General features: G+C 42.5%; 1 protein-coding gene across 3 annotated transcripts in view; it reads right to left on the bottom strand.

The window, feature by feature from the left end:
* The window catches only part of RIN3 (Ras and Rab interactor 3), a 133,066-nt gene that overhangs the window by 88,460 nt on the left and 20,598 nt on the right, over positions 1-24,008 (bottom strand). The window contains exon 2 of one of the 3 annotated variants that reach the window (XM_029597826.1): positions 1,541-1,608. The exons of 1 other annotated variant lie outside the window; for it this stretch is intronic. In XM_029597826.1, the coding sequence (XP_029453686.1) occupies positions 1,541-1,599 (59 nt within the window). In that variant the 5' untranslated portion in view covers positions 1,600-1,608. Of the gene's footprint in view, positions 1-1,515; positions 1,609-24,008 lie in introns of all 3 variants that reach the window. One more of the 3 variants, XM_029597825.1, reaches the window with a different exon arrangement.

Here is a 24,008-nt window from a genome sequence, read left to right as displayed (position 1 = left end):
GTAAGAGCATGTGTGTATACACACCTGGGGGGGGGGAGAGAAATAACACGTGTGTGTATGGGGAGATAGAGAGCAAGCTTGTGTCTGTGAGGAGGGCGAGAGCATTGTGTGTGTGTGAGAGAAGAAAATGTGTGCATGCCCCCCCCCCAGCGATCTTAGGGTCGTGGCTGGAAATCACAAGTTACCAGGTATGGAGAGCAAGACGGTTTTTACTTATTAGGTATTTGATGTGTATTGAAATATTTTCTTGGTGTTTGGGAAACTTTTAAAAATTATGTAAATGAGTTTTTAATTATTGGATATTATTCTATTGGTCAGCTGTTTTGAAATATGATTTTAGGATTTATTTGTGTAACAGACTTCTTACCAGCTGAATTTCAAGCCAACATATGACAAAAATCTTGTGCATTAACATATCAGTTATGGTCCCAAACACCGAACAAGAAATTTGCTATTATTGATTAATTCTTGATTTTATTATTTTATGAGGAATGGTGATTGTATGCAATGCAATAATGGAAATACAGAATAAAGAGTGGCTTCTTGTGGTTTCCAGTTCAGTTGTCTGCACGTTTCTGTTTATATGTTATGCTCTCTTTATTCTCTATGGGGGTAATTTTCAAAAGGAGTTACATGCGTAAATGTAGCTACTATTGTAGCAATTTTCAAAAGCCATTTACTCAAGTAAAGTGCACTTATGTGAGTAAATCCTATAGACAAGTCAATGGCATATATTGTAGCAATTTTCAAAAACCCACTTACTCAAGTAAAGTGAATTTACCCCAGTAAACCTGGTTTTTACTCGAGTAAATGCTTTTTAAAATCAGGCCCTATGTGGTGAGTGTCTACCTGCATTATGCATTTATATCTGAGGTGAGGCTTTTTTTTTTGCTAGTGAGTAGTTTCTGTGCAGGGATTTAGTAGCCTGGCTTTTTCTGCGTTCCTAATAAGTGGTGTATTAGTGTTTTAGGGCCTGATGTAATATTTGCAATGTTGCCTTTTCATGAGTAAAGTTATTACTGTTTTAAGTGCTGGCAGTTAGTGCTTTTTATTACTTCCTCATTTTCTCAGTTTTAGTTTTTTTCTCATGTTAACATTTATTTATATTTCATGTAGCAAGAATTAAGGGTCAGTCCTTGTAGAAAATAAGGATTACATCCTTACAGACCTGAAGGTCACACTTTTAGGACCAAGGGCACACTTGTGTTTACTTATAGATTATAACAGTAAAAATATTATGCTTTCAATTAAAAAAAAAAATAAAAAGTAAGAGTCTTCCAGCTCGTGGTGTCGTGTTGTGCACAGGGTGAGGGCGAACTTTTCCCCATGGCCATAGGCACCAAATTGCCTGGCTAAGGCTGTGCTCTCTGGATTCTAATTTGGCAGCATTCAAGTGAGAAAGTCCTTCATCTAGGCTGTGTGTGTGTGTGTGTGGGGGGGTGAATGACAGTTTTTCTGTGTCCATTGAAGAATATTCTCCGTTTGTAGAAGGTTGTATTGGAGAAATGAACCTACCCTGTTGGCAGGATGTTTGTCTTACCAGCTGGAATGCTGTATGATGAAGGATTGATCTGCCCTGTGCTCGTTGTCCCTGTCCATGGTCTGGATCTGTTTTGAGGAAAAAAAAAAAAAGTTGGACTTGTACAGGTCTCCCAGCTTATAACTCTGCGGGGTTCTTGGCTTGCTTGAAATAGTACATTTCAGCATTCTTTCACTGACCGGTCTGTTTCTCCTTCCACCACTTCTGGTTTTAATAGCTGAACACTACTGGCACCAAGGTGCATGTGTATTTGGACATGTGAGAGTGAGGAGGTTGGGTTTAGCATGCTGGGAAGAGAAAGAAGAAAACGTCTGAGGAGAGAAAAACGGTGGGAGGAGAGAGGGGAAGACATCTTACTTTCTCAAGGGACAGCACCAGCATTCAGAATAAACATTTTAAAGTGAAGTTCTCAGTTTCAGATTGGCTGTTTACAAAGCATTAGATAGTCGTGTGCATTTTTAAAGCAATTTTCCATTTGGTTGCATGCTTTTATCATTATCTGAGGAAGGGCGGCCCAATAGTAAAAAGGCACTTGGTGCCATCAGAACCCTGGGCACAGCCCAGCATTGGGTATCATACTGAGTGGTGACTTTTTCTTATACATTGTAATACGTAGTTCAGGATGTTTGATGTGGTTGAAAGCCGTTTCGTGTTGGGGAAGCCGAGTCACACTGACCATTATTTAGCAACCCTCTAAGAGGTTGACATGCATCTAAATAAGGAAGGAAGGAAGGAAGAAAATTTGCTAGGTAGTTAACAACTCCTAACAGCCATTGCAGTGACTGTCTTGTGGACAATTCAATGGCATAGATTGTAGCAATTTTCAAAAGCCCACTTACTCAAATGAAGTGCATTTACACATGTAAAACCCAATTTTAAGTGTGCAAATGCTTTTTTTTTTTTTTTTTTATTTATGCTAATTATATTTACAAACAAGCAGCAATATCAACTTGTCATTTCTACAGGTGCAAGAAAACAGAATTACAAACTTTAGAGACATAAGAAATCAAACCCTGATATAAGGCAACAAAAGAGCCAAGATAACATAGTTATGAGCAAAATTTTTGGAAACAAAAACTAGGAAATATCTGGTACAACACTTTCATTACTGAGACTTGGAATCAGTGCAGGTAATTTGGCATCAAGGAATTTCCTTAACTCAATTGGATCCAAAAACACATACCTTTGCTGTTGATGTTTCACAACACATTTGCATGGATAATATATTGTACTTTGAGCACCTATAGATCTTAATTCCTGATTCATCTGAAGAAAATTCTTTCTACGAATTTGGGTACCCTTCGTGATATCGGGAAAAGTCCAAACCTTTTGACCCAGAAAGGTTTTGTCTCTATGTTTTAAGGATAATCTTAATATCTTATCCCTCTCTGAGCTTTTTACAAACTTTACACATAAGGTTCCTCTAAAATCTACCTGCTCTAACATAGACTGTTCTAAGAAAGCAGTAAGATTATTTATATCATTTTGTGCTCTTATATTTTGCTGAGCTACTTCCAATGTTTCATTCTTCCTTTTTCCCAATGAGGTAAAGAAAATTTTTTCTATGGATGGTAGCTCAGCAATATCAATATTAAGTGTGCAAATGCTTTTTAAAAAAAAATCAGGCCCTTAGGTTTTATTCAGTTCGACAAGGACTATTTAAAGGCAGGCTAAATCAGTGACTTCCTTGCACCGATTGAGCCCTGTAGCTTGTCCTGAGCTCTCTGACCAGATGCTCATCTCTAAGATGACAGCAGTATAGGGAACGTTACACTGCTCCTTACTGAGAGGAGGCTGTCTACCATAACAGCACACATACAACACAAACATCTGCTGGCAGGGCCAGTGCAAAGGTATTAGAAGGTTCACCTAGGGAGCCTGCCTTACACCTGATCTCCCCGGCCCAAACACACAAGCAAAAATTATGCAACAAAATGAATATAAAACATCAATAATAGTAAAACCATACTAGTAAAAGGAATATTTCAAAATAGCAGACAAATAGTGACATCTAAAAAAAAAAAAAAAATAGTTCCAGCTGCAAAAGAAAAATGTAAAAACAGCACACACAACAAATATTAACACCCTAACAAAACTACCTGGCAAGTTTTGATTTCCAGATGCCCTCAGATTATCGTGGATTAGCTGATGGGGTGGGGAGCGGGAGTTGTTGTGTACACTCTCATATACATACAACAATGAAATAAATGTGTGGCAAACAATCTACTGGTCAATGTCTCTTAGAAATGTAAAACATTTTTAATTATACATACAATCACCAATATGGTACATATTTTTCGAACATACAGTCACAGTCACAAAATCATAATACACACAAGGACCCCGACACGGCCATGTTTCACATCAGGGGCTGTGTCAGGGGGACCACAGCTTCTGTAAGTCTATAAAACAAAGGTAAATAAAGTATTGAGCAGGTCGGCGAACACACTCAAAAATGGCAAATTAACACTTTCACAAGGGAAGGCCCAGGAGAAATGTAGAATGGGGAGGGGAAGGAAGACTGGAAAATGAAAGAGGAAGAGAGGAAGGGGCAGGTAAAGAAGAGAAGGGGGAGGGGGTTGAATAAGTTGAAAGCCAAAAGTAAAACTCCTAAGAGAGCCCGTTGGAATACACTTCATCCACACACTATTTTTCAAGAGTCTCCACGCGTCTCTTTTACACAGGGACGTAACCTTGGAGATATCCTCGTCTCCTCCGAGGTTAAACTCTCATCACCTAGTGACCAGTCTACCACCGGGGGGCACTCAGTACATGTGTGCACACACTCCATGAGCATTCATTTACACATCCCATATCCTTCAAGCAATACATTCGGTTATTTACTCTTTCAGATATTAGAAAGACTAGGGGGCACTCCATGAAGTTAGCATGGGGCACATTTAAACTCTGGAATTTGTTGCCAGAGGATGTGGTTAGTGCAGTTAGTGTAGCTGGGTTTAAAAAAGGATTGGATAAGTTCTTGGAGGAGAAGTCCATTACCTGCTGTTAATTAATTTGACTTAGAAAATAGCCACTGATATTACTAGCAACAGTAGCATGGGATAGACTTAGTTTTTGGGTACTTGCGAGGTTCTTGTGGCCTGGTTTGGCCTCTGTTGGAAACAGGATGCTGGGCTTGATGGAACCTTGGTCTGACCCAGTATGGCATGTTCTTATGTACTTAAGTGGTGTGATTTACGCTATCTTGTGCCCATGCCCTTTGATACCCGCCAGATACCCGCAAGGATTATAGAACACCGTTCATGCCTTAAATTGGGTCGCCTCGAGGCGCCACTGGTTGATCATTGGCAATCTCCTAATCACAATATTGCAGATTTAAAGTTCTTTGTTCTTAAGAACATAAGAACATACTGGGTCAGACCCAGGGTCCATCAAGCCCAGCATCCTGTTTCCAACAGTGGCCAATCCAGGCTATAAGAACCTGGCAAGTGCCCAAAAACTAAGTCTATTCCATCTAACCATTGCTAATAATAGCAGTGGCTATTTTCTTTTTTTTTTTATTTTAATATAACAGTGCTATTACAATATCAATATGAATACAGGATACATCCCCACATTCCCCCCTCCCGCCCCCACCCTCGCCATATCAGTGGAGCTATAGCTTCTCAGCTACAAAATCTAGGAGCATTAATGACATGTAATGGTTATTCACTTTCATACTATAAAGATCACATATCCAATGCGTAATAAAGACATATTGAAATACCAAAGAAAAGAGAACACTCTTGCTCAAAATGGTGAAAGGTCAATACCTTTCCCCAAATAACACCTAATCTCTTAACCCCATATGAGTTTACATTTGATAAATATATTCCACAAACGGTTTCCAAGCTTTAATAAACGAAGGCATTCTCCCATATTTGGCAGCTGTTAAAGAAGCTAGCCAGTAATATGTATGGAGTTTATCTATGACCTCTGACAACTGAGGTACTTGATCTGTTTTCCACTTTGCTCCTATCAAAGTACGAGCAGCAATAAAAGTATGAGAACAAAGGTGCTGCTGAGACTTTTGTAGGACATCCCGGTAAACATGCAGCAGGTCCATAATAGCAGAAGCCTGAATAGGTACATGGAACAGGGCACTTAACCAGGTGAAAAGAGTCTCCCAAAAGATCTGGATTTTCAAGCAGTTCCACCATATATGAAAATACGTTCCCCTATTTCCACAGCTGCGCCAGCAAGAATCTGAGGCAGCCGGGTATATTCTATGAATTTTGTCCGGGGTGAGATACCATCTATATATCATCTTATAGCAATTTTCACGCAATCCAGCTGAAATCGAACATTTCCTGGCAAAATATAGTATGGCCTCCCAAGTCTGAGGACTCAGTTGCTCTCCCAGATCCACTGCCCAGTGTCTCTCAAACGTGCTGGCCTCCTGCTTGTCTGGGAAGAGAGCATGATAAATTTTAGAAATGGGTCCCTTTATTCTGTCACGATATTGCACTAGAGACTCAAACAACGAGCGACTTGGTCCTAACACTTTGGTGCGCTGTAGAGTCTGAATAAAGTGGACTACTTGGGCTCACGCCAGGAAATCTTTCGAACTGAAAGAGAAGATATCCATTAAGACCTGCATTGAAAGGATAGACCCTTGGGACATCATGTGGCCAACTGTGGTAACACCCACATTCTTCCATACAGTTGACTGAGGGACCTGCCTAGCATAAAGAAGAGACGTTTGATAGAAATATTTATATGCCCCAACTACTTGCCTGCTACTCTGCTTCCAGGTAGTCAAAGTGACCCGTAGTGACCATGCGATGCCCTGAATTGGCCACCAGGAGTTCCGTGGCTGCCAAAATATAGCCCGTAAAGCCATTGGACCTAAAATTTCTTGTTCAATAGACACCCATTGCTTAATTTCTATATTACGATGAATATCCATTAAGGCCCTCAACTGGGCTGCCCTATAGTACCAAAGAAGATTGGGAACCCCCAGTCCTCCCTGCAACTTTGGGAGATATAACACCTGATGCGCTAAACGTGGAGGGCGTCTACGCCATATGAAGTCAAAAATCCATTTTTGCCATCGATGTATCATAGGAGGGGGAACGCCCACTGGCAAAGAGGAAAACAAATAAAGGAATATAGGCAGAATGGTCATTTTGGTAATTGCTATTCTTCCCAGCCATGAGAAAGTGTACCTGTACCATCGACTCATATCCAGGGTTAAACTAATTATCAAGGGAGTGTAATTGAGATTGTAAAGGTCGGGTAATCGTGCTGTTAAAAGGACCCCTAGGTACTTTATGTGGGATTTTGCCCATTTATACGGGAACCTACTGCGAATATTTTGCACTTCATCCGGGCGCAGGGTCACATTGAGCAGTTCTGACTTAGCGAAGTTCACCTTAAGACCGGCTACTTTGCCATAGCTATTCAGTTCTCGGGTAACCCCATTCAGTGACAAGGCCGGAGTTAACGTTAATAAAATATCATCAGCAAACAGAGATGCCTTGTACTCTTCAGACTCCAGTCGAACTCCATGTATATCATTGGCTTTGCGGATCCGCATCACCAAGGGCTCAAGATACAAGGCAAATAGCAAAGGGGACAATGGACACCCTTGTCTAGTGCTCCTTCCTATAGGAAAGACGGGGCCGTAGCCGCTATTCACTTTGACCCCGGCTGCAGGTTTATCATGTAGCTGATGTAACCATTGCAAAAAGAAGGGCCCAAAAGCCATATGCCTTAGAGTGGAGAACAGAAAGGGCCAATGTACTAGGTCAAAAGCCTTTTCAGCATCCAAAGACAGCAAAACCGCTGGAGTCTGAGTTTTACGAGCCCACCATATGAGGTCAATGACCTTTCTTATGTTATCTGCCGCCATGCGCTGTGGGATAAACCCTACTTGATCAGTATCTACAAGCTGTGAGAGAAATTTATTTAATCTCTGAGCTAGGACCCGAGCTAGGATTTTGAGATCCACATTAATGAGTGAGATGGGTCTATAGGAGCCACATTGTGCCGGGTCTCGCCCAGGCTTCGGGATGACAGTTATGCCAGCTGTATTATTGTGGGGCCCCATTCCTTTGCCCTCTCTGAGATTGTTAAAGTACTGGGCTAGGGGTTCCGCGATTATGGATGTACATTTTTTGTAATATACCCCAGTAAGTCCATCTAGCCCAGGAGATTTGCCGGATTTCAAGGATTTAATCACCATCTCAATCTCACTAGGATGAATCGGTGCATCCAGGCTCTGTCGTTGCTCAGCTGTCAAACTAGGTAAGTCTAAATCCTGCAAATATGCATTTATATCGATTTGTTGGGTGGAATCCTCAGACTTGTACAGGTTCTGAAAAAATTCGGAAAATGCCTTGCGTATTCCCGCAGAGGCGGTGAGCATCTCTCCCTCAGAATTTTTAATTTTTAAAATATTATTTTGGGAGATCCGAGCCCGCAGTTGGCATGCTAAAAAACGACCTGTCTTATTCCCACCTTCGTAATATTTCTGCTTTAGTGAGTCCAAAGCATGGAGTATACGTTTATTATCAAGTTGCGCTAGCTCATCTTTAAGGGCAAGTAACTTCTGATAGCATTGTTTAGAATGGGTTCTCATATGTACCTGCGATAATGCCGAGATTTTGCTCATCAAAGCACCACGGGCCTCCTGGTCCTGGCATTTGCACGCAGTGGCCCGAGAGATTAGAATCCCCCTTGCCACAGCCTTGGAACATTCCCAAAGTGTGCTAGGGGATACCTCCCCTCCAGAATTCAAACGGAAGTAGTCCTGCATCTGGTCATTCAGAAACTGTACAAAATCCGCGTCTTGTAATAAGGATTCATTCAACTTCCAAAATAGACTTCCCTCGTCCTGATCATTTAGATCAATTTCAAGTATTATGGGGGCATGATCAGACCAGGTGATAACTTCTATGTCCACTCCCCCGGACCTGGTTTCCCAGTGGATTTATCAACCAAAAAATAATCTATGCGTGAATAACTGTCATGGGGTGCAGAGAAGAAATTGTATGATCTAGATTGGGGGCATCGGCTTCTCCATATATCAACCATATTCCAATCGGACATAAGGTTCCGTACTGCCTTCCTACTGGGCCCAGACAGCTGAGAGTGCGGTTTAGACATATCTAAGTCCGGTCGAAGCGCAACATTAATGTCACCCCCTAATATAATTGGCCCTTCCACATGTGAGGCCAGTACCCCATGTAATTCCTTCCAGAAGGGCCCTGTGTCTCTGTTAGGGGCATAAACTGTCACTAATGTGAATTTCTTCGAGCCGATCTGGATATTTAAGATAAGGTACCTCCCATGCGGATCTGCAGCGTAAGAAAGAAACTCGAATACCAAGTGCTTTGATATCAAAATCCCTGTTCCTGAATACTTAGCCTCTAGCCCTCGGGCAGCCAGGAATACATGTGGAAATTCTTTTAATTGTAAGAGGTGCTCGTGCTTACGCTTTAGGTGGGTTTCCTGAATGAATGCAATATCCGCCTTTGATTTAGTAATTCTTTTCTAAGGAGGAAACGCTTTCTAGGAGTATTGAAACCTTTAACATTAAGAGATATTATCTTAACCATTATCGATTAGTAACGGAATCATCGCTGTAGATGTATGGAGATTGTTCTACAAAAATTTTCCTTTTAAAGGACCTTGGGTATGTGATGGAAAGTGAAAATGTATTATTGCCCCAATGTGATGAGAAAAGAATATTCTGGATCTGCCTAGATTGAAAGAGTTAATCAGGTATTCTGACTCCACTATCTCCTTCACTTGAACCCCTAAAGATTCGCTCACCATCATCTGCGAATCTACCCCTGGGGGGGGCGCCTGTTAGACACTGCTACTTTCCTAGCCTCCGTTCCCCCCCCCTGCCCACCAGACCCATGTGATTCAAAAGTTAGCATAACATTTGCCTTGAACTTAACACAGCTTCCAATAATATTCGCAAACATGAAGAATCATCATCCCTGAAACAACCACATGTGACCCCAGCAGTGGCTATTTTCTAAGTCAACTTAATCAATAGCAGGTAATGGACTTCTCCTCCAAGAACTTATCCAATCCTTTTTTTAAACACAGCTATACTAACTGCACTAACCAGATCTTCTGGCAACAAATTCCAGAGTTTAATTGTGCGTTGTGTGAAAAAGAACTTTCTCCGATTAGTTTTAAAATGTGCCACATGCTAACTTCATGGAGTGCCCCCTAGTCTTTCTACTGTCCGAAAGTGTAAATAACCAATTCACATCTACCTGCTCTAGACCTCTCATGATTTTAAACACCTCTATCTTATCCCCCTCAGCCGTCTCTTCTCCAAGCTGAAAAGTCCTAACCTCTTTAGTCTTTCCTCATAGGGGAGCTGTTCCATTCCCCTTATTTTGGTCGCCCTTCTCTGTACCTTCTCCATCGCAATTATATCTTTTTTGAGATGCGGTGACCAGAATTGTACACAGTATTCAAGGTGCGGTCTCACCATTGAGCGATACAGAGGCATTATGACATTTCCGTTTTATTCACCATTCCCTTTCTAATAACAAGAGGTTATTCTCTTCTTGAATAACCTCTTGTATTTACACGGGGTGGTAATAGGTCTCTTGCACTCATGCGCATAGAACAATGTTGGATTTTTTAACTAAATTCCCTAACCCCTTTGGGTCTTAATCGCGAGATAGAGTGGTCATCTTTTTTCTAGCTTCCTTTTTCCTTGTTGCTTTCCCTCTTTCCAGTCTTCTTGGTTTCCCTCTCTTGTCCCTTCTGTGTTTTTTTTCCCTTTTTCTCTTCCCCTTGTCTTTTTCCCCCCTCTTTTTTTCCTTTCACCACGTTCTCCTACCTGTCATTCTCTGTACATACTCCCATTGGTGAGTTCCAGTCATGTGATTAGCTTTTGGCGCCGGCTTTTTCTTTTCTTTTTTTACTTATCCTAGACACAGACATTCTCCCTCTTCTGAATGCCATATTACTGTGTAGAACTCTTGACATAGAGGCCTCTTTAATAAGGTTTGACTGTCTGGTTATTTCTCTTTGTTTTATATCCGTTATGGATTTATTTCTCATCGTGTTAACTTTTATTGTGGCATAGTCTCTTTATATTGAGCATACGCATTTCCTCATAAAGGCTTCCCCTCTCTCTCACATACACCTTCCCGCTGTGTCTCTCTCATAAAACCCCTCATACAGACACTCTGTCTCTTGCACAAACCTCCCCTTCACAGAGGTTCCATCTCTCTCTGGCACACACACACAAGTTGTTTCTCTCTCACACACACACACATGCACTCTTTCCCTCACACAGGCTCCCTCTATCTCATACACCCACACACAGGCAGTGCTCGTGGCTTGCGAATCTGCTTCTCTCAGCTGCAAGCGGGACGGGCGCCACTCGAAGCCTGTTAAGTCTCTTTTCTCAGCAGCAAACAGGATGGGCGCCGGCTCGCAGTTACTGAGTCTTCTTCTCAGCCGTGAATGGAATGGGATGAGCTCTGCTTGCAGCTCACTAAGTCTCTGCTACTCTCAGCCATGAGTGGTATGGACTCCACTTGCAGCTCCACATGGCTGCTCTTTGCGTGCCCCCTCCAACTGGTTGACGCCCTAGGTGACCGCCTAGTTTCAACTAAAATGCAGTGTGTGTGTATGTGTGTGTATGGTACATGGGTAAAAATGTTGCAATATACTAGAACCATGCTCACAGAGACAGTCTATTCCGCAATAGTTCTAAACTTCGCTAATTGGGAAACCACACTTCACTGCTAAAGATATGGCAATATCCCAATTCTCCTCCTCTGTATCACCTTCACTAACAAGGCTGTCAAGCTAGAGGAAAATAAAGAGAGGATCTGAAAAGGAATGAATGTTGAATGAATATTTTCTGTTGAGTAAGACATCTACCTCTACACCCATAAAGTGTGCATTTCATAGGAGGTTTCTTGAGAATTATTTATTTACACATACTCATATTCCACCATTTCCATGGCATAGGGTCAGGGCGGATTACAATCAGTCAAAACATTCATAATCATAAAACAGCACAGCATTAATTAAAGCAAGCAGATCCCCAGCAAGACAAAGCAGACGAGACACAAGATTTCTATCTCCACCATTCTCACTGCAGGACCTTGAGTAGTTGCACTTGCATCCTGACTCACTACGCCATGTTAAAATTGTCCGTTGACGACATGCATCATAGCAGCTAATTTTAATATGGCTTTACCTAGGGGACTTATTCACCAGTGCTGCACTGGCTGTTAGTTAAACAGCAAACTCTGCTTAAGACAGCTTCTCTTTTGTATAAATGTCTTCATATAAGAGAGGAACCCATCATGTCTAGCGGACCCAACATATACATGCCTTGTGGAAATCAGGCCTATGTTATCAAATGGGGGATACCTTTGGATATTCGGACTGATCCTAAATTATGTTTCTTTTAGCACCACGACCAAATGCACAATTTTCCACCCAGGATTTTTCATAACTGGTCTTTTATTCTCCCCCAGTGGATTGCCCAAGGGACAAGTATTTTAGTGATATTGTGGCCATTGGCCACAATATCATCAAAACAAGGACAGAGGGCACTGCATTCATCAGATAAGATGGATAGGAGTGGGAGACATCTCTGCATAACTACTGTTAGCAATAAAACAGATAACCAGAGACTATTTCACCCTGTATTATCTTTCGCTTTATTTTCTTTATGTAACTTGCCTCGGGATCCTTGGCATCCTCTCCTGGTTTACAGCTTCTCCTAATAAAGAGTGTTAATGACATGCATCATTGCATGCTGAACTGCTAACCCACTTTAGTAAACAGTTCTGTTAATCTTTCCATTTCTGCCATGTTCCCGCTCTCTCACCTGCTCTTGTCTTTTTTAAGGTCTCTGGGGCAAGGACTTACCTGCAACGTGACTTTACCTTACTGTATACACTGAATGCTTTCATATCTATTTACCTGTTTTACTGTTTTTTATTCTTATTTTTCTTTTCAAACACCGTCTGTGGATACGCTTTATCCGCGAATCTCTGCCCCGATTTTGAAAGTAAACGTATGTGCATTATTTTGCTCTGAAACTTGGGTCCTTGGCTCCCACTTTTTTGTGTAGGTGAATACATGGAAAATAACCTACACAGATTTGAAAATGCGATCTACATGCGTTATACGCCTCCCTTTCAATACGAGCTAAAAGCCCTCGCATACTCCTAGCCGCACAGACAGCCGATTATATCCCGGAAATAGCTTTGAAAGTCGTCCTGCCAGGGCTCGCGAAAGCCACTGGACCGACAGCGCTGGAAAGAGAAAAACGTCTTTCCATCAACCAACAGAAAGCATACACAGCACAGGCAGCGGTGGCACGAGTTTCCTCTCCTCACCCTCGCTCTGGAAGGAGCACCCAAAAACCCTTTTTTTTTGGCCAATGTTTAAGGCGAGGGCAGGAGTCTGCGTCACATCACCATCCGGCACTAGGCGGCATCGCTGTTGACAGTCCTGGCAGAAAAGGTTGCCCTGCTGATGTTTTTGAAAAGATAATCTCTTTTTAATTTGATTTCTATTGTGCCGTTTGGCCACTTCAAAGCAGATTTCATTCAGGAACTGTAGATATTTCCCTGTCTCCAGAGGACTCACAATCTAAGGTGGAATGATGAGCTGTGGGGGGGGGGGAAAAAAAAAAGGGGCAGGGGGCGATATTGAGTAGGCGGCTGCATCGTGGCGGTGCGTTTTCGCCCACCGCGGTATTGGCTGCGTGGCACACTATCGGCCCCCGTAGTGCCAGTGGAACAGGTGTAGGTATTTCTGGCGCTACCAGCCCCTCATTTTCCTAAAACCCACCAAAACTCCTTCCCTTTCCCTCATTTAAATTTTCAATTCGTAATTAACGGCCCATCGCGATTTGAAGGAATGACCCTGTGAGTTTGTAGCAGAGGCCATGGAGGGTAAAGTGAGCTGCCCAAGGTGAGGTTTGAACCCTGGCTGCCCTGGTTTATAGCCCCGCTGCTCTAGGCACTAGGCTACTTCTCCAAAATGTTGAAGCAGCAGCAAATTCCCACGTGCAGCATAACCACAAACTCCTACTGGAGCTTTGTGTCAGTAAAGCGTTGAGAGATTCTTTGTAGTAACATTGCTTTAAGTGGACTACAAGAGCAAATAAGCAAGGGTAGCTCCTTCTACTCAAAAAAAAAATAAAAATAAATAAAATATATCAAGAGAGAGAATTTATCACTTACATAGAACCTGCTTCACTAAATTACTAGAGGGGTTTTTTTGGGGGGGGTGTTAATAGATTGAATTTTTGAAAAAAGCCCAGCAACAGCATGAGCTGCAAGACCTGAGGAGTTTAAGCTGAGTTAATTTATAAAGTGTTACTTTCGATATCTTTGTGGTAAAAATACTGAAGCAAGGACTCTGACCAGTGAGCTCTGTGGTTTGGCTTTGCAAAATGAAGGTACCCGTGATGAAGACATGTCTCATATTACTAATTCTGCCTTTCCCATCTGCTTCTTAATTGGCCTACATATAAGACTGTATTCTTTACATGCAAAGAACACAGCGTTCATAGCTATGGAAACCTAAAAATGGATTTTGTCCACCAGGACAGGTACCACTATACGGGCTGCATGCCCACTGTACAGCAGCTCTCAAAGAAGATTCAAAATAGCACTGAAAAGCCTTTTTCCTGTTAGTTACTTACAAGATCTGAAGCTAAAAACGGAAAGTGTGCTGCTAGGAGGGAACAGCAGCTAGCCAGAAACAGCATTTTATCGCTATGATTTACAAGGCAAGTGAGTAACAATCAGAATAAATGATGACAGAAAGAGACCCACGCGATCTGTCCAGTCTGCCCAGCAAGTGTTTGCTTAGGGGGTAGTAACTGCCGCTCCTTGCAGGTTACCCAAATAACCTTCTGTGAGTAGGGCCCAGGACCATGAAAAAAATGATACGTCCAGATGACAGATTCTGGGCTCGGCGGAGGACGTGTTCTTCAAATGAGACCCACTGAAGGTAGCGAGGGTCTAAGGCAGGGGTGGGCAATTCCAGTCCTCGAGGGCCACAAACCTGGCGAGGTTTTAGGATATCCTAATGAATATGCATGACATAGATTTGCATACAACTGAGGCAGAGTGCATGCAAATCTCTCTCATGCACATTCATTAGGGATATCCTGAAAACCAGACTGGTTTGTGGCCCTCGAGGACCGGAACTGCCCACCCCTGGTCTAAGGGTCTCAGCGATCCTGGCAAATCCAAGTTGTCCTCTCCCTCCCCCGGCAGGACTGGTCTGCAGCAGTGAGCGGAGCAGGCTACAAAGGCGTGACAAATATTGCAGCGAATACCGATGGCTCTTCGCTAGTTGCAGCCTCTAGTTCCGTCCATGAGGTCCTTCAGCCAAAACAGCTGTCCTGAAAGAGTCCGCACATCTCCCCCCCCCCCCCCACTTTCTGATTATTGATTTAAGATAAACATCTACAGATGCCACATCTGGAAACAGCTATGAAAGCTTAGTCTTACTACTACTAAAGGAAAATTAAAATCAACTATTGGAGGGGGTCTTGTGATGTGGTGGGCTCTGTAGGACGGATGCTACAGAGACCCAAGTGCCACCTCCCTTCCATTTTTAATTTTCTTAGTATTTACCCCTTGATTCTAACTGTATCGCTCCATGGTGAGACCGCAGCTTGAATACTGTGTACAATTCTGGTCGCCGCATCTCAAAAAAGATATAGTTGCGATGGAGAAGGTACAGAGAAGGGCGACCAAAATGATAAGGGGAATGGAACAGCTCCCCTATGAGGAAAGGCTGAAGAGGTTAGGACTTTTCAGCTTGGAGAAGAGACGGCTGAGGGGGGATATGATAGAGGTCTTTAAGATCATGAGAGGTCTAGAACAGGTAGATGTGAATCGGTTATTTACTCTTTTGGATAATAGAAAGACTAGGGGGCACTCCATGAAGTTAGCATGGGGCACATTTAAAACTAATTGGAGAAAGTTCTTTTTTACTCAACGCACAATTAAACTCTGGAGTTTGTTGCCAGAGGATGTGGTTAGTGCAGTTAGTATAGCTGTGTTTAAAAAAGGATTGGATAAGTTCTTGGAGGAGAAGTCCATTACCTGCTATTAAGTTCACTTAGAGAATAGCCACTGCCATTAGCAATGGTAACATGGAATAGACTTAGTTTTTGGATACTTGCCAGGTTCTTATGGCCTGGATTGGCCACTGTTGGAAACAGGATGCTGGGCTTGATGGACCCTTGGACTGACCCAGTATGGCATTTTCTTATGTTCTTATGTTTTTGTGATCGACTGCGACCACGGAAAGTATTGACTTCCCTTTGGGAGCGGCCATGAATGTCTACATTTTGTTATGTTGCTCCGCTCGGTAAAAAAAAAAAAAAAAAAGAACAAGACCCCAACAAGCCCGCTTCTCCTAAGATGGCTGCTGGAATGGGTTCTGCTTTGGACGACCGTTTTACCCACATTTCTACTCAAAGAGAAGAATTTAAATCTTCCTTCTCTGAACTGGGACCACGGCTTGACCATGCAGAAGGGCAGATCTTAGCGGTAGAAGACGACATGCTGCCGCTGGCGACGCGTGTACACAACTTGGAAAAAGAAATGGCGGAGAAAAATGACAAACTGGATGATATTGAAATCAGGGCATGGAGGAAAAACCTGCGGTTTGTAGGTATTGTGGAGGATGATTCCACTGCCGATCCTAGCACCTTCCTGGAAAACTGGCTGCTGGACATTTTGGGCCTCTCTGACTACAAAGGTAAAATGATCTTTGAAAGAGTGTGTGGCATACGGCCTAAGGAATTGGGGCGACCAAGGCCCAGAGTTATCCCTGCCAAACTCTCTCACTATGCATTTCGAGAGATGATATTGTGGGTGTTTTACCTAAAAAAGAATTTGCTCTATAAAGATCAACGAGTTCTTATATTCCAAGATTTTTCCCCTGTGTGTACCAATTTGGTTAAGAACAGCATCCGTTTGCTCTGCAGTATCCTGCTCACCTTCGTATATGGCACCAAGGTAAGAGACATGATTTTCAGGTTGCAGAGGATGCAATACAGTTTGGGGCAGATTTTCAAAGGGGTACGCGCGCAACCCCCGAAAAGCTGCTCCTTCCAACCCCTGCACGTGTTCCGAGCCTATGTTGCATAGGCTCGGCGGTGCGCTTAAGTCCCAGGCATGGACGTAGCCTCCGGAACATGGCACGCCGGCAGCTGGCCCGGCGTAACTTTTGAAATAAAGGTGGTGGTGGTGGTGGGGGGAATTAGTTAGGGCCGGGGGAGCGGCCTCGGAGGGAACGGAGGCAGGCTGCCGATTTTGCGCAGCCTTGCACGCGCCGACCCCGGATTTTAAAAGATACGCGCGTATCTTTTAAAATCCGGCGTACTCTTGTTTGCACCGGGTGCGCATACTTTTTAAAAATCTGCCCCTTTGTCTTGCAATTACTGGGAGTGATGGTACCTGCCAACACGCTGCGGTGAACTGTGAACTTCCTTTTCCTTGGTCTGTTGAGGCAGTTGGTCTCTGAGGACTGTTTTTGCACTTTTATATTTTATTTTTTCTCTCTCCCTCCCTCGTTGGAGCTTGCAGACTTCATCGCCTCAGGAATAGAGTTTGGATCAGTTACTTTTTGGGTGAAGGATCCTTGCTCTTCGAGTCTTTTCTGGATCCACGTGGAACATCACTGACAAGGATGGCATTACACAGCGGATCTGCGACACGGGGAGTTTCACCTTCATAGGCTCTTATTTCTTTGAGTTTCTTATGGACTTTTCCTGGCCACAGCAGTGTTATGCTTTGAAGCACAATCCGCCAGATGGAGAACGCTTTCTGTTATGTGACTGAGAAGGGATCATGAGCTGTATCTTTGTTGTACGAACTTGTTATATATCAGATATATCTATACACACATCCATCCATCCATACACACAATACAATAGGGCACTGCTTTTCTTGTGTTAACTGATAAATGATAAGGTCTTGCAGGACTTTTGGTGGCTGTGCAGTGGGTAAATTTTGTTTGTTTTGATCAGTATTTTACACTTCATTTATATCTAAATACCTGTTTGTGTTTCTTTGTTTTTCTTTTTCTTTCTAAGAGTTCCCTTGTAATTCACCGCGGACTGATTTTTGGCGCACTGTACATAGAGTGGGTGTTTTTAGTTTTCTTCCCTAGGCGGGGAGGTGGTGATGGTAGTGGGGGGGGGGGGGGGCACCCTGACACATCTGATTGACCCTTTGCCTTTGAGTAGGTGATGGTTGCAAGTTTGATAGGGAAGGGGAGTTGGGTGGGGGAAGGGCAGTGGGTTTTTCAGGATTATGTACCCTGTACATTTTTTTGTGGATGGAGGAGCTTTTCCATAATTTTATTTCCTAAAGACATGCATTTTCACTATGCTGCTTGTGTGATGGAGCTGTGGGTGTCTAGCGTTCCAGTTTTTTCTGGCTGGGTGGATTGGTATCTCTGCCTCTCTTTTTACAATGGGGGGGGGGGGGGCTCAATTTTATTTCTGGGAACATGGCTGGCTTGGGAACGCCCGTTAAGCGGGAGAAGGTGCTTTCTCATTTAAACAGATTGAAATTCCATATTGCCTTCCTACAAGGAACACACATGTTCTCTCCTGAACATGATAAACTTCACACGTGCTGGGTGTTTCAAGTTTTAGAGGTGCAAGGGATGACTACAAAATGTGGTGTGGCCATCTTGATTAATGTAATGTGGCTTTTCAACTGTCACAAGCCTATATTGATCCTCTGGGCCGCTATGTGGATATTAGTGGCTCCCTGTTTGGCAAACCAGTTAGACTGGCATCTATCTATCTATGCCCCAAACGTTATGATCATAGTTTATTTACTAATATAGTTTAGGTATTGGTCTGCTTGGGGAGGGCTCCCTTAATTCAGGGTGGGGATTTTAATTGTATAATTCATGGGACATTAGATAATCTCATTCCTCCTTTGCTGTCTCAGCTGCGCATAAGGGTAATCCTTTTCTCTGCGAGCAGTTACATCTTTTGGATTCTTGGCACATATTACACCCTGGGGAGGTGGGGGTTCACTCATCTAGCAAAGGCTCAGGACACTAAATCCAGAATTGATTTTCTGTTGATTTCTGAGACCTTTTATTCTCATTTACATTTTTCAGGTATCGGTCCCATCATAATTTCAGATCATGGGCCTGTTTCATGTGTGCTAAAGGATTTTACTTCTTTTCAGGAAAAGTAGAATGGAAGACGCCCAGATGGTTGGCCCTAGATAAGGCATTTGAGGAATTTGTCAAAAAAAAAAAAAAAAGGGGGGGATGATGATAAGAAAAGTAATCAACTTCATATGGACAATCCAGTTCTTTTTTGGGAGATCACTAAAGCAGTTTTGTGGGGTGATATCATTAGCTAAACGATACACCAGAAGAAAGAGCTTGATAATGACATTTTATCTCTTACCTGTAGATTGCAGGTTCTCCAGAAGTGACTGGTTAGTGACTGATCCCAACAGACTAAACGAGCCTTCTGGGCAACCTCCAAACTTTTAAATGATAAATTGCAGCAAAGGGCTACCTCTTCTCTTTCTAATCTTCACCCTATAAATTTCTTATATGGAAATAAACTGGGGAAGATGTTGTTGAATTTGGTTAAAACCAAATATTCCTCCTCATTTATTACCAATATTAAAGACCCTAGAAGCGCTTTTGTTACTCCCTTTCAAGAGATTATCAAAGTATTTGGGGAATATTATCAGCATTTGTACTCAGCTGAGGCTTGTAATATTGAGGCTATGGAAACCTTTTTGGAACGTATAAATTTGCCTCAACTGTCCCCCAGCAAACATGGAAACTCTATATAAACTCCTACATATTCAGGAAATTCAGCAAGTGATAGCGGAGCTTCTCACATTAAAAGCTCCAGGTCCTGATGGTTTGACGGCCCGATTTTATAAAAAATTCTTAAAGGGAAAGCATCTATGGCTCTTAAAATATTATTCGACACAATGGTTTAGTTACAGCAGATGCCAGACTCCCTTAAGAGTGCTAACATTATAGTTCTTCCAAAGCAGGGTAAGGATCCCTCCTTGGTGATGTCTTACCGTCCCAACTCTCTTTTGAATCTTGATATTAAGCTTTATGCTAAATTGCTTGCTAATAGGCTTAAATTGATTTTACCTACTTTAATTAACAAGGGGCAAGAGGGTTTTGCATATGGCAGAAGGGCGGTTTTGAATGTTCGACAGGTCCTTATTGGAAATTGGAGAAGATTGGGGGTTGTAAACCCTGTTCTAATGAGTTTTGACACAGAAAAAGCTTTTGACGGAGTCTCGTGGGATTTTCTGGAACGTGTTCTACCTATGTAAGGATTCCAAGGTTTCATGCTGGAAGCAATTCAAGTCTTACACTCTAATCCCACAACTAGAGTGTAGGTGAATAATTCCTTCTGTCAATCTTTTACTTTATCAAGAGGTACCAGACAGGGGTGCCCGCTGTCCTCATTATTTGACTCTTGAACTCTTAGTATTGACGCTTATTGATATTGTTAGCTGCAGAAAAAAAACATATCTAAATTTCTCTTTCTAAAAGTGTTATTTGCAGATGATATTTTACTTTTTTAACCTAGGGCTCGGGTGTATCTGCCCCGCTCATTGGAGATATTTGCCAGTTTTGGCAGTTTCTCTGGCCTGTGCCTCAACTTGGACAAATCGGAGGTGCTTGATCTTTCGGGGACTCTACAACCTGTTTGCAAGATTTCCCTTTAAAGTGAGCCCTGGGTACTCAAATATTTGGGACTCTATATCCAGAGTAACCCGGCTATGTGATATTCTTTGAATGTTACACCTCTCATTTTAGGGTTTCAGAAGACATGTGACCAACAAATGCATTTCCCTTTTTCCTTTATGCACTCTTAAAAATGCCTCTCCCTAAATTATATTACAGATGCTTCCAGTCTTTTCCCCTAGGGATGTATTGCTGATTTCCAGAATCTGGTTAAATTTTGTCTGGAAGGGAAAGAAAGCCCAGATGTCTTATGTAAACCTTATGATCCTGAAAGAAGATGGGGGGGGGAGAGGGGGGGTTTACCAACATTCGTTTCTATAATCTTGCTTGTAACTTGCACCATGTAGGGGATTGGATTGGTAATGTGGGATTGTATACCGATTTGAAGTTAGAAAAGGCATTGATTGCTCCTTTTTCCTTAATGAACGGCCTTAATTTTCCAAGGAAATCCTTACCTGCATATTTGCTTACCTCCTTATGGATTGAAGAGACACGAGCTGCTTGGAAAGTTTTACGAGACTCTTTGAAATTACCGTTGTTTTTAATGCCACTTAGGGGTTCATGCATTTTCTTATTGCCTCTCTCATCTGGGGTTTACATTCTATCATTGTCTCCAGTATTCGCAAACCCAAAGTTATATTATATCCCATTTTCATTTACAAACTGACCAGTATAATTCAGGGGTTTTCCAGTGCTTTTCCTTGTTATGCATCAATAAAAAAAAACAAAAAAAAAACCTTGTCGGGATTGTATGAATGTTTACATTCTGTTCAAGCATATGAGTTATTGGTCTCTTTAGCTATGGCTTGGAACACAGAGCTACATATTAAGATGAAGACGACTTGTTTATCTGTTTTCATTCTCTCTACTGATTCTCAGAAGAAGTAGTATTCAGGGAACTTCAGTTTGTTACACCAGTTCGTGGAACCAGGGTCGGTGACTGCTTACCTTGAGTAGATGAGGCACTAGGAACTGGAAACTTGCAGCGTGTCGTCGGGTAGGATACTCCAGGTTATCCAGGTAAACCAGTAGCGGTGACAGGAACCCAGAAGAGTAGTCCAGCAGAAGGCCACAACCAGGGTAATCCAGAGAAAGTCCAGGTCAGGGCAGGCAGCGAACAGGGTAATCCAGAAGGCGGTCCAGGTCAAGCAGGCAGCAAGCGGCAGGAAAAAACCAACAGAGAAACTCCTCAACGCACTTGTGGCCGAAGCAAGGAGAAAGGAAGAAAGGCTCTCAATAAAAAGGCAAATCTCCTGCGCTGTCTGACTCCCGTCGGCGTCTGATGTCATAGGGGGCGTGGCCAAGCCCCGATTCGCGCGGGGCCGTGTTGCAAGAGATGCCAGCGTCAGGGAGAAATGCTGACGCCATCGGGAGAGGTAACACAGTTTAAACTGCTGGACATACATATAATCTTCTGATCGTGCTTTTATGGCTGGAATCGCTGATCTAACAGGTGTCTTAAATGTGGTCATATGGCAGCAACACTAAGCCAATGATTTTGGGAACCTCCTTGTATTTAGAAACTTTGGCCCACTATATTTCATTCGGTGGAGATACGGTTTGGGGATGCTTTCCGAGGAGGGGGGCTTGGAGACAGCAGGTAATGTTTTTCTTTATAAAGTGCTGTTTGGTGGGGAAGCAGTGTATTCTCCTCAGGTGGTTGGCATCAACTTCTCCCACTAGAGACCTTTGGTATAAAAAAAAACTTGATTGCTTTGTTATGTTTGGAATCCAAGTCCATTAAACTGAAATTGCTTTGCTTTTTACAGCGATTCAAGGCTATCTGGTCACCATTTATTTCAACTTTACCCTCGAATGTTAAGGCTGTTGTCAATCGGGATATGACTCCACTTCTTAAGCAGGACTCCTGATGTCTTCAAGTTACAGTTCTGTCACATGTACTGCATGCCTTATGGATAGCATTATTTGTCCAGGTCTTCAATTTGTTTCTTCTCTTTTTCCTTTCCAACCTGTTGTTTCAGGCTCCATATCTGTAATTTTGTTGTTGTTTCACTGTTTGTATTGGGCTGGGAGTTCATATTTCTTTGTGGCGATTATGGTATCCATGTACCTTGCTTATGGTGTGTTTTTTATTTTCTCTTTGTATGGGAATATTGGTTAACATTGTATTGTTTTATTACTGAAAACTCAATCTTTATGTAAAAAAACAAAACAAAAAAACAAAACAACTATTGGATGTTTATTTGCAGATTCCTAAGTGTATGCACGGGGGTGGGTTTGAAGATTGACAGCGGTGAGCTATTTTTTCAGATTGTGCATATCTGTGGACACTTGCCTGCATGGGTCCTGGGAAGCAGGTTCCTGTAATTTGGAGTTTATAAAATATTTAAGAAAAAAAAATCTTTAAAACTAAAAGCTGACTTTAAATAAAATAGTTTGTGTATCTTAAAAACATAGATTCTGTGGATGACAATAGAAAATGCACTTAAAACCAAATGCATAAAGCAATACTTAATGACCAATAGTGCAAACGCTGCAGTAAACAGCAGCACCATGTGCCCAGGTAGAAAAAGCCTCACAAGAAATACACCTTTAACCTTTTCCTGAAGAGTCCATAATCTCACACTCTTAAGTTTAACAGGTAACAAGTTCCAAAAATGTAGGGCCTGCGATAGACAACACCCGCCATAGAGATACCCAAAGCTGAACATCCTTAACAGCTGGAAGAGTTAAGCGTAAATCTACTGATCAAAGGGCACACGAAGGTATATTCTTGCAACAATTCAGACAGCTAAGATGGAAGGATTCCCCCAACTACAACTTGCAATCTAACCCTTTGAACTGGAGGCAACCAATGTAACTCTTCCAGTACAGCCGATACCTGACCTTTAAGACCTGCAGCTGCATTTAACAACAACTGCAGGGCCCTTAGTGGATATTTAACTTTGTTAAACTGATGCAGTACATCAAGGAGTCATTAGTTAGAGAGGAAAATCAAGGGGAAGAGGAGGAACAGCAGGCAAAACTAAACAGAGTTAATGTAAGGGCAACTAACTTTTTTTGGTAGGAAGCAAATAAATGTAAGAGTGAAAGAAGCCACTGTGGTTTTCTAGAGTAGCAGCTAAAGCGTTGAAGGGAAAAAAAGGTCAGCAATCAAACTACAAATGACAATATCTGGAAAAGCGAAGAGAAGCTGGGAAAGTAGTCAAATGGAAGAAAAAAAGCAAATACCATAAATGCGGGGGTGGGGGGGGGACAAGAATTTTTTTTTAAGGCATGATAGGAGGAAGTGCAAAAGTGGCATGGAGAGACTCAGAGGTGAAGAGGAGGAATATGCAGAGGCTGATAAGGAAGAAGTGGAATTGGTTAACAATTATTTGTGTCTGGTATTCACTGAGGGGGCCGATGCAATAAAAAGCGCGGAAAGCGGGCGCTGAAAAGTCAGCGCCCGCTTTCCTAACGCACGCATGGTGCCCACAAGGGGGGTGCCATGCAATACCCAAATTAGGGGATGGCGCTAGCAAGGAGGCGCTAGGGTCACTTGCACGATCTTAGCGCCTCCTTGCTAATGCGACACAGCCGCAGCTGCCGGTTATGAAGACCGACGCCAGTAAATTTGGTGATAGTTTTCATAACCGGCCGTCTGTCAGTAATGAAAATGGCCACCGATAAACTCTGCGTCTGTTTTCATTACTGGCAGACAGGCGATTATGGAAACAGATGCCGAATTTTTTCTGCTTATCTGTACTTCTTTTACCTGCAC

Source organism: Rhinatrema bivittatum, chromosome 4, assembly GCF_901001135.1.
Source record: "Rhinatrema bivittatum chromosome 4, aRhiBiv1.1, whole genome shotgun sequence".
Lineage (NCBI taxonomy): Eukaryota > Metazoa > Chordata > Amphibia > Gymnophiona > Rhinatrematidae > Rhinatrema > Rhinatrema bivittatum.
The sequence above is the reverse complement of the archived record's forward strand: the minus strand, read 5'-3'. Positions and strand labels throughout refer to the sequence as shown.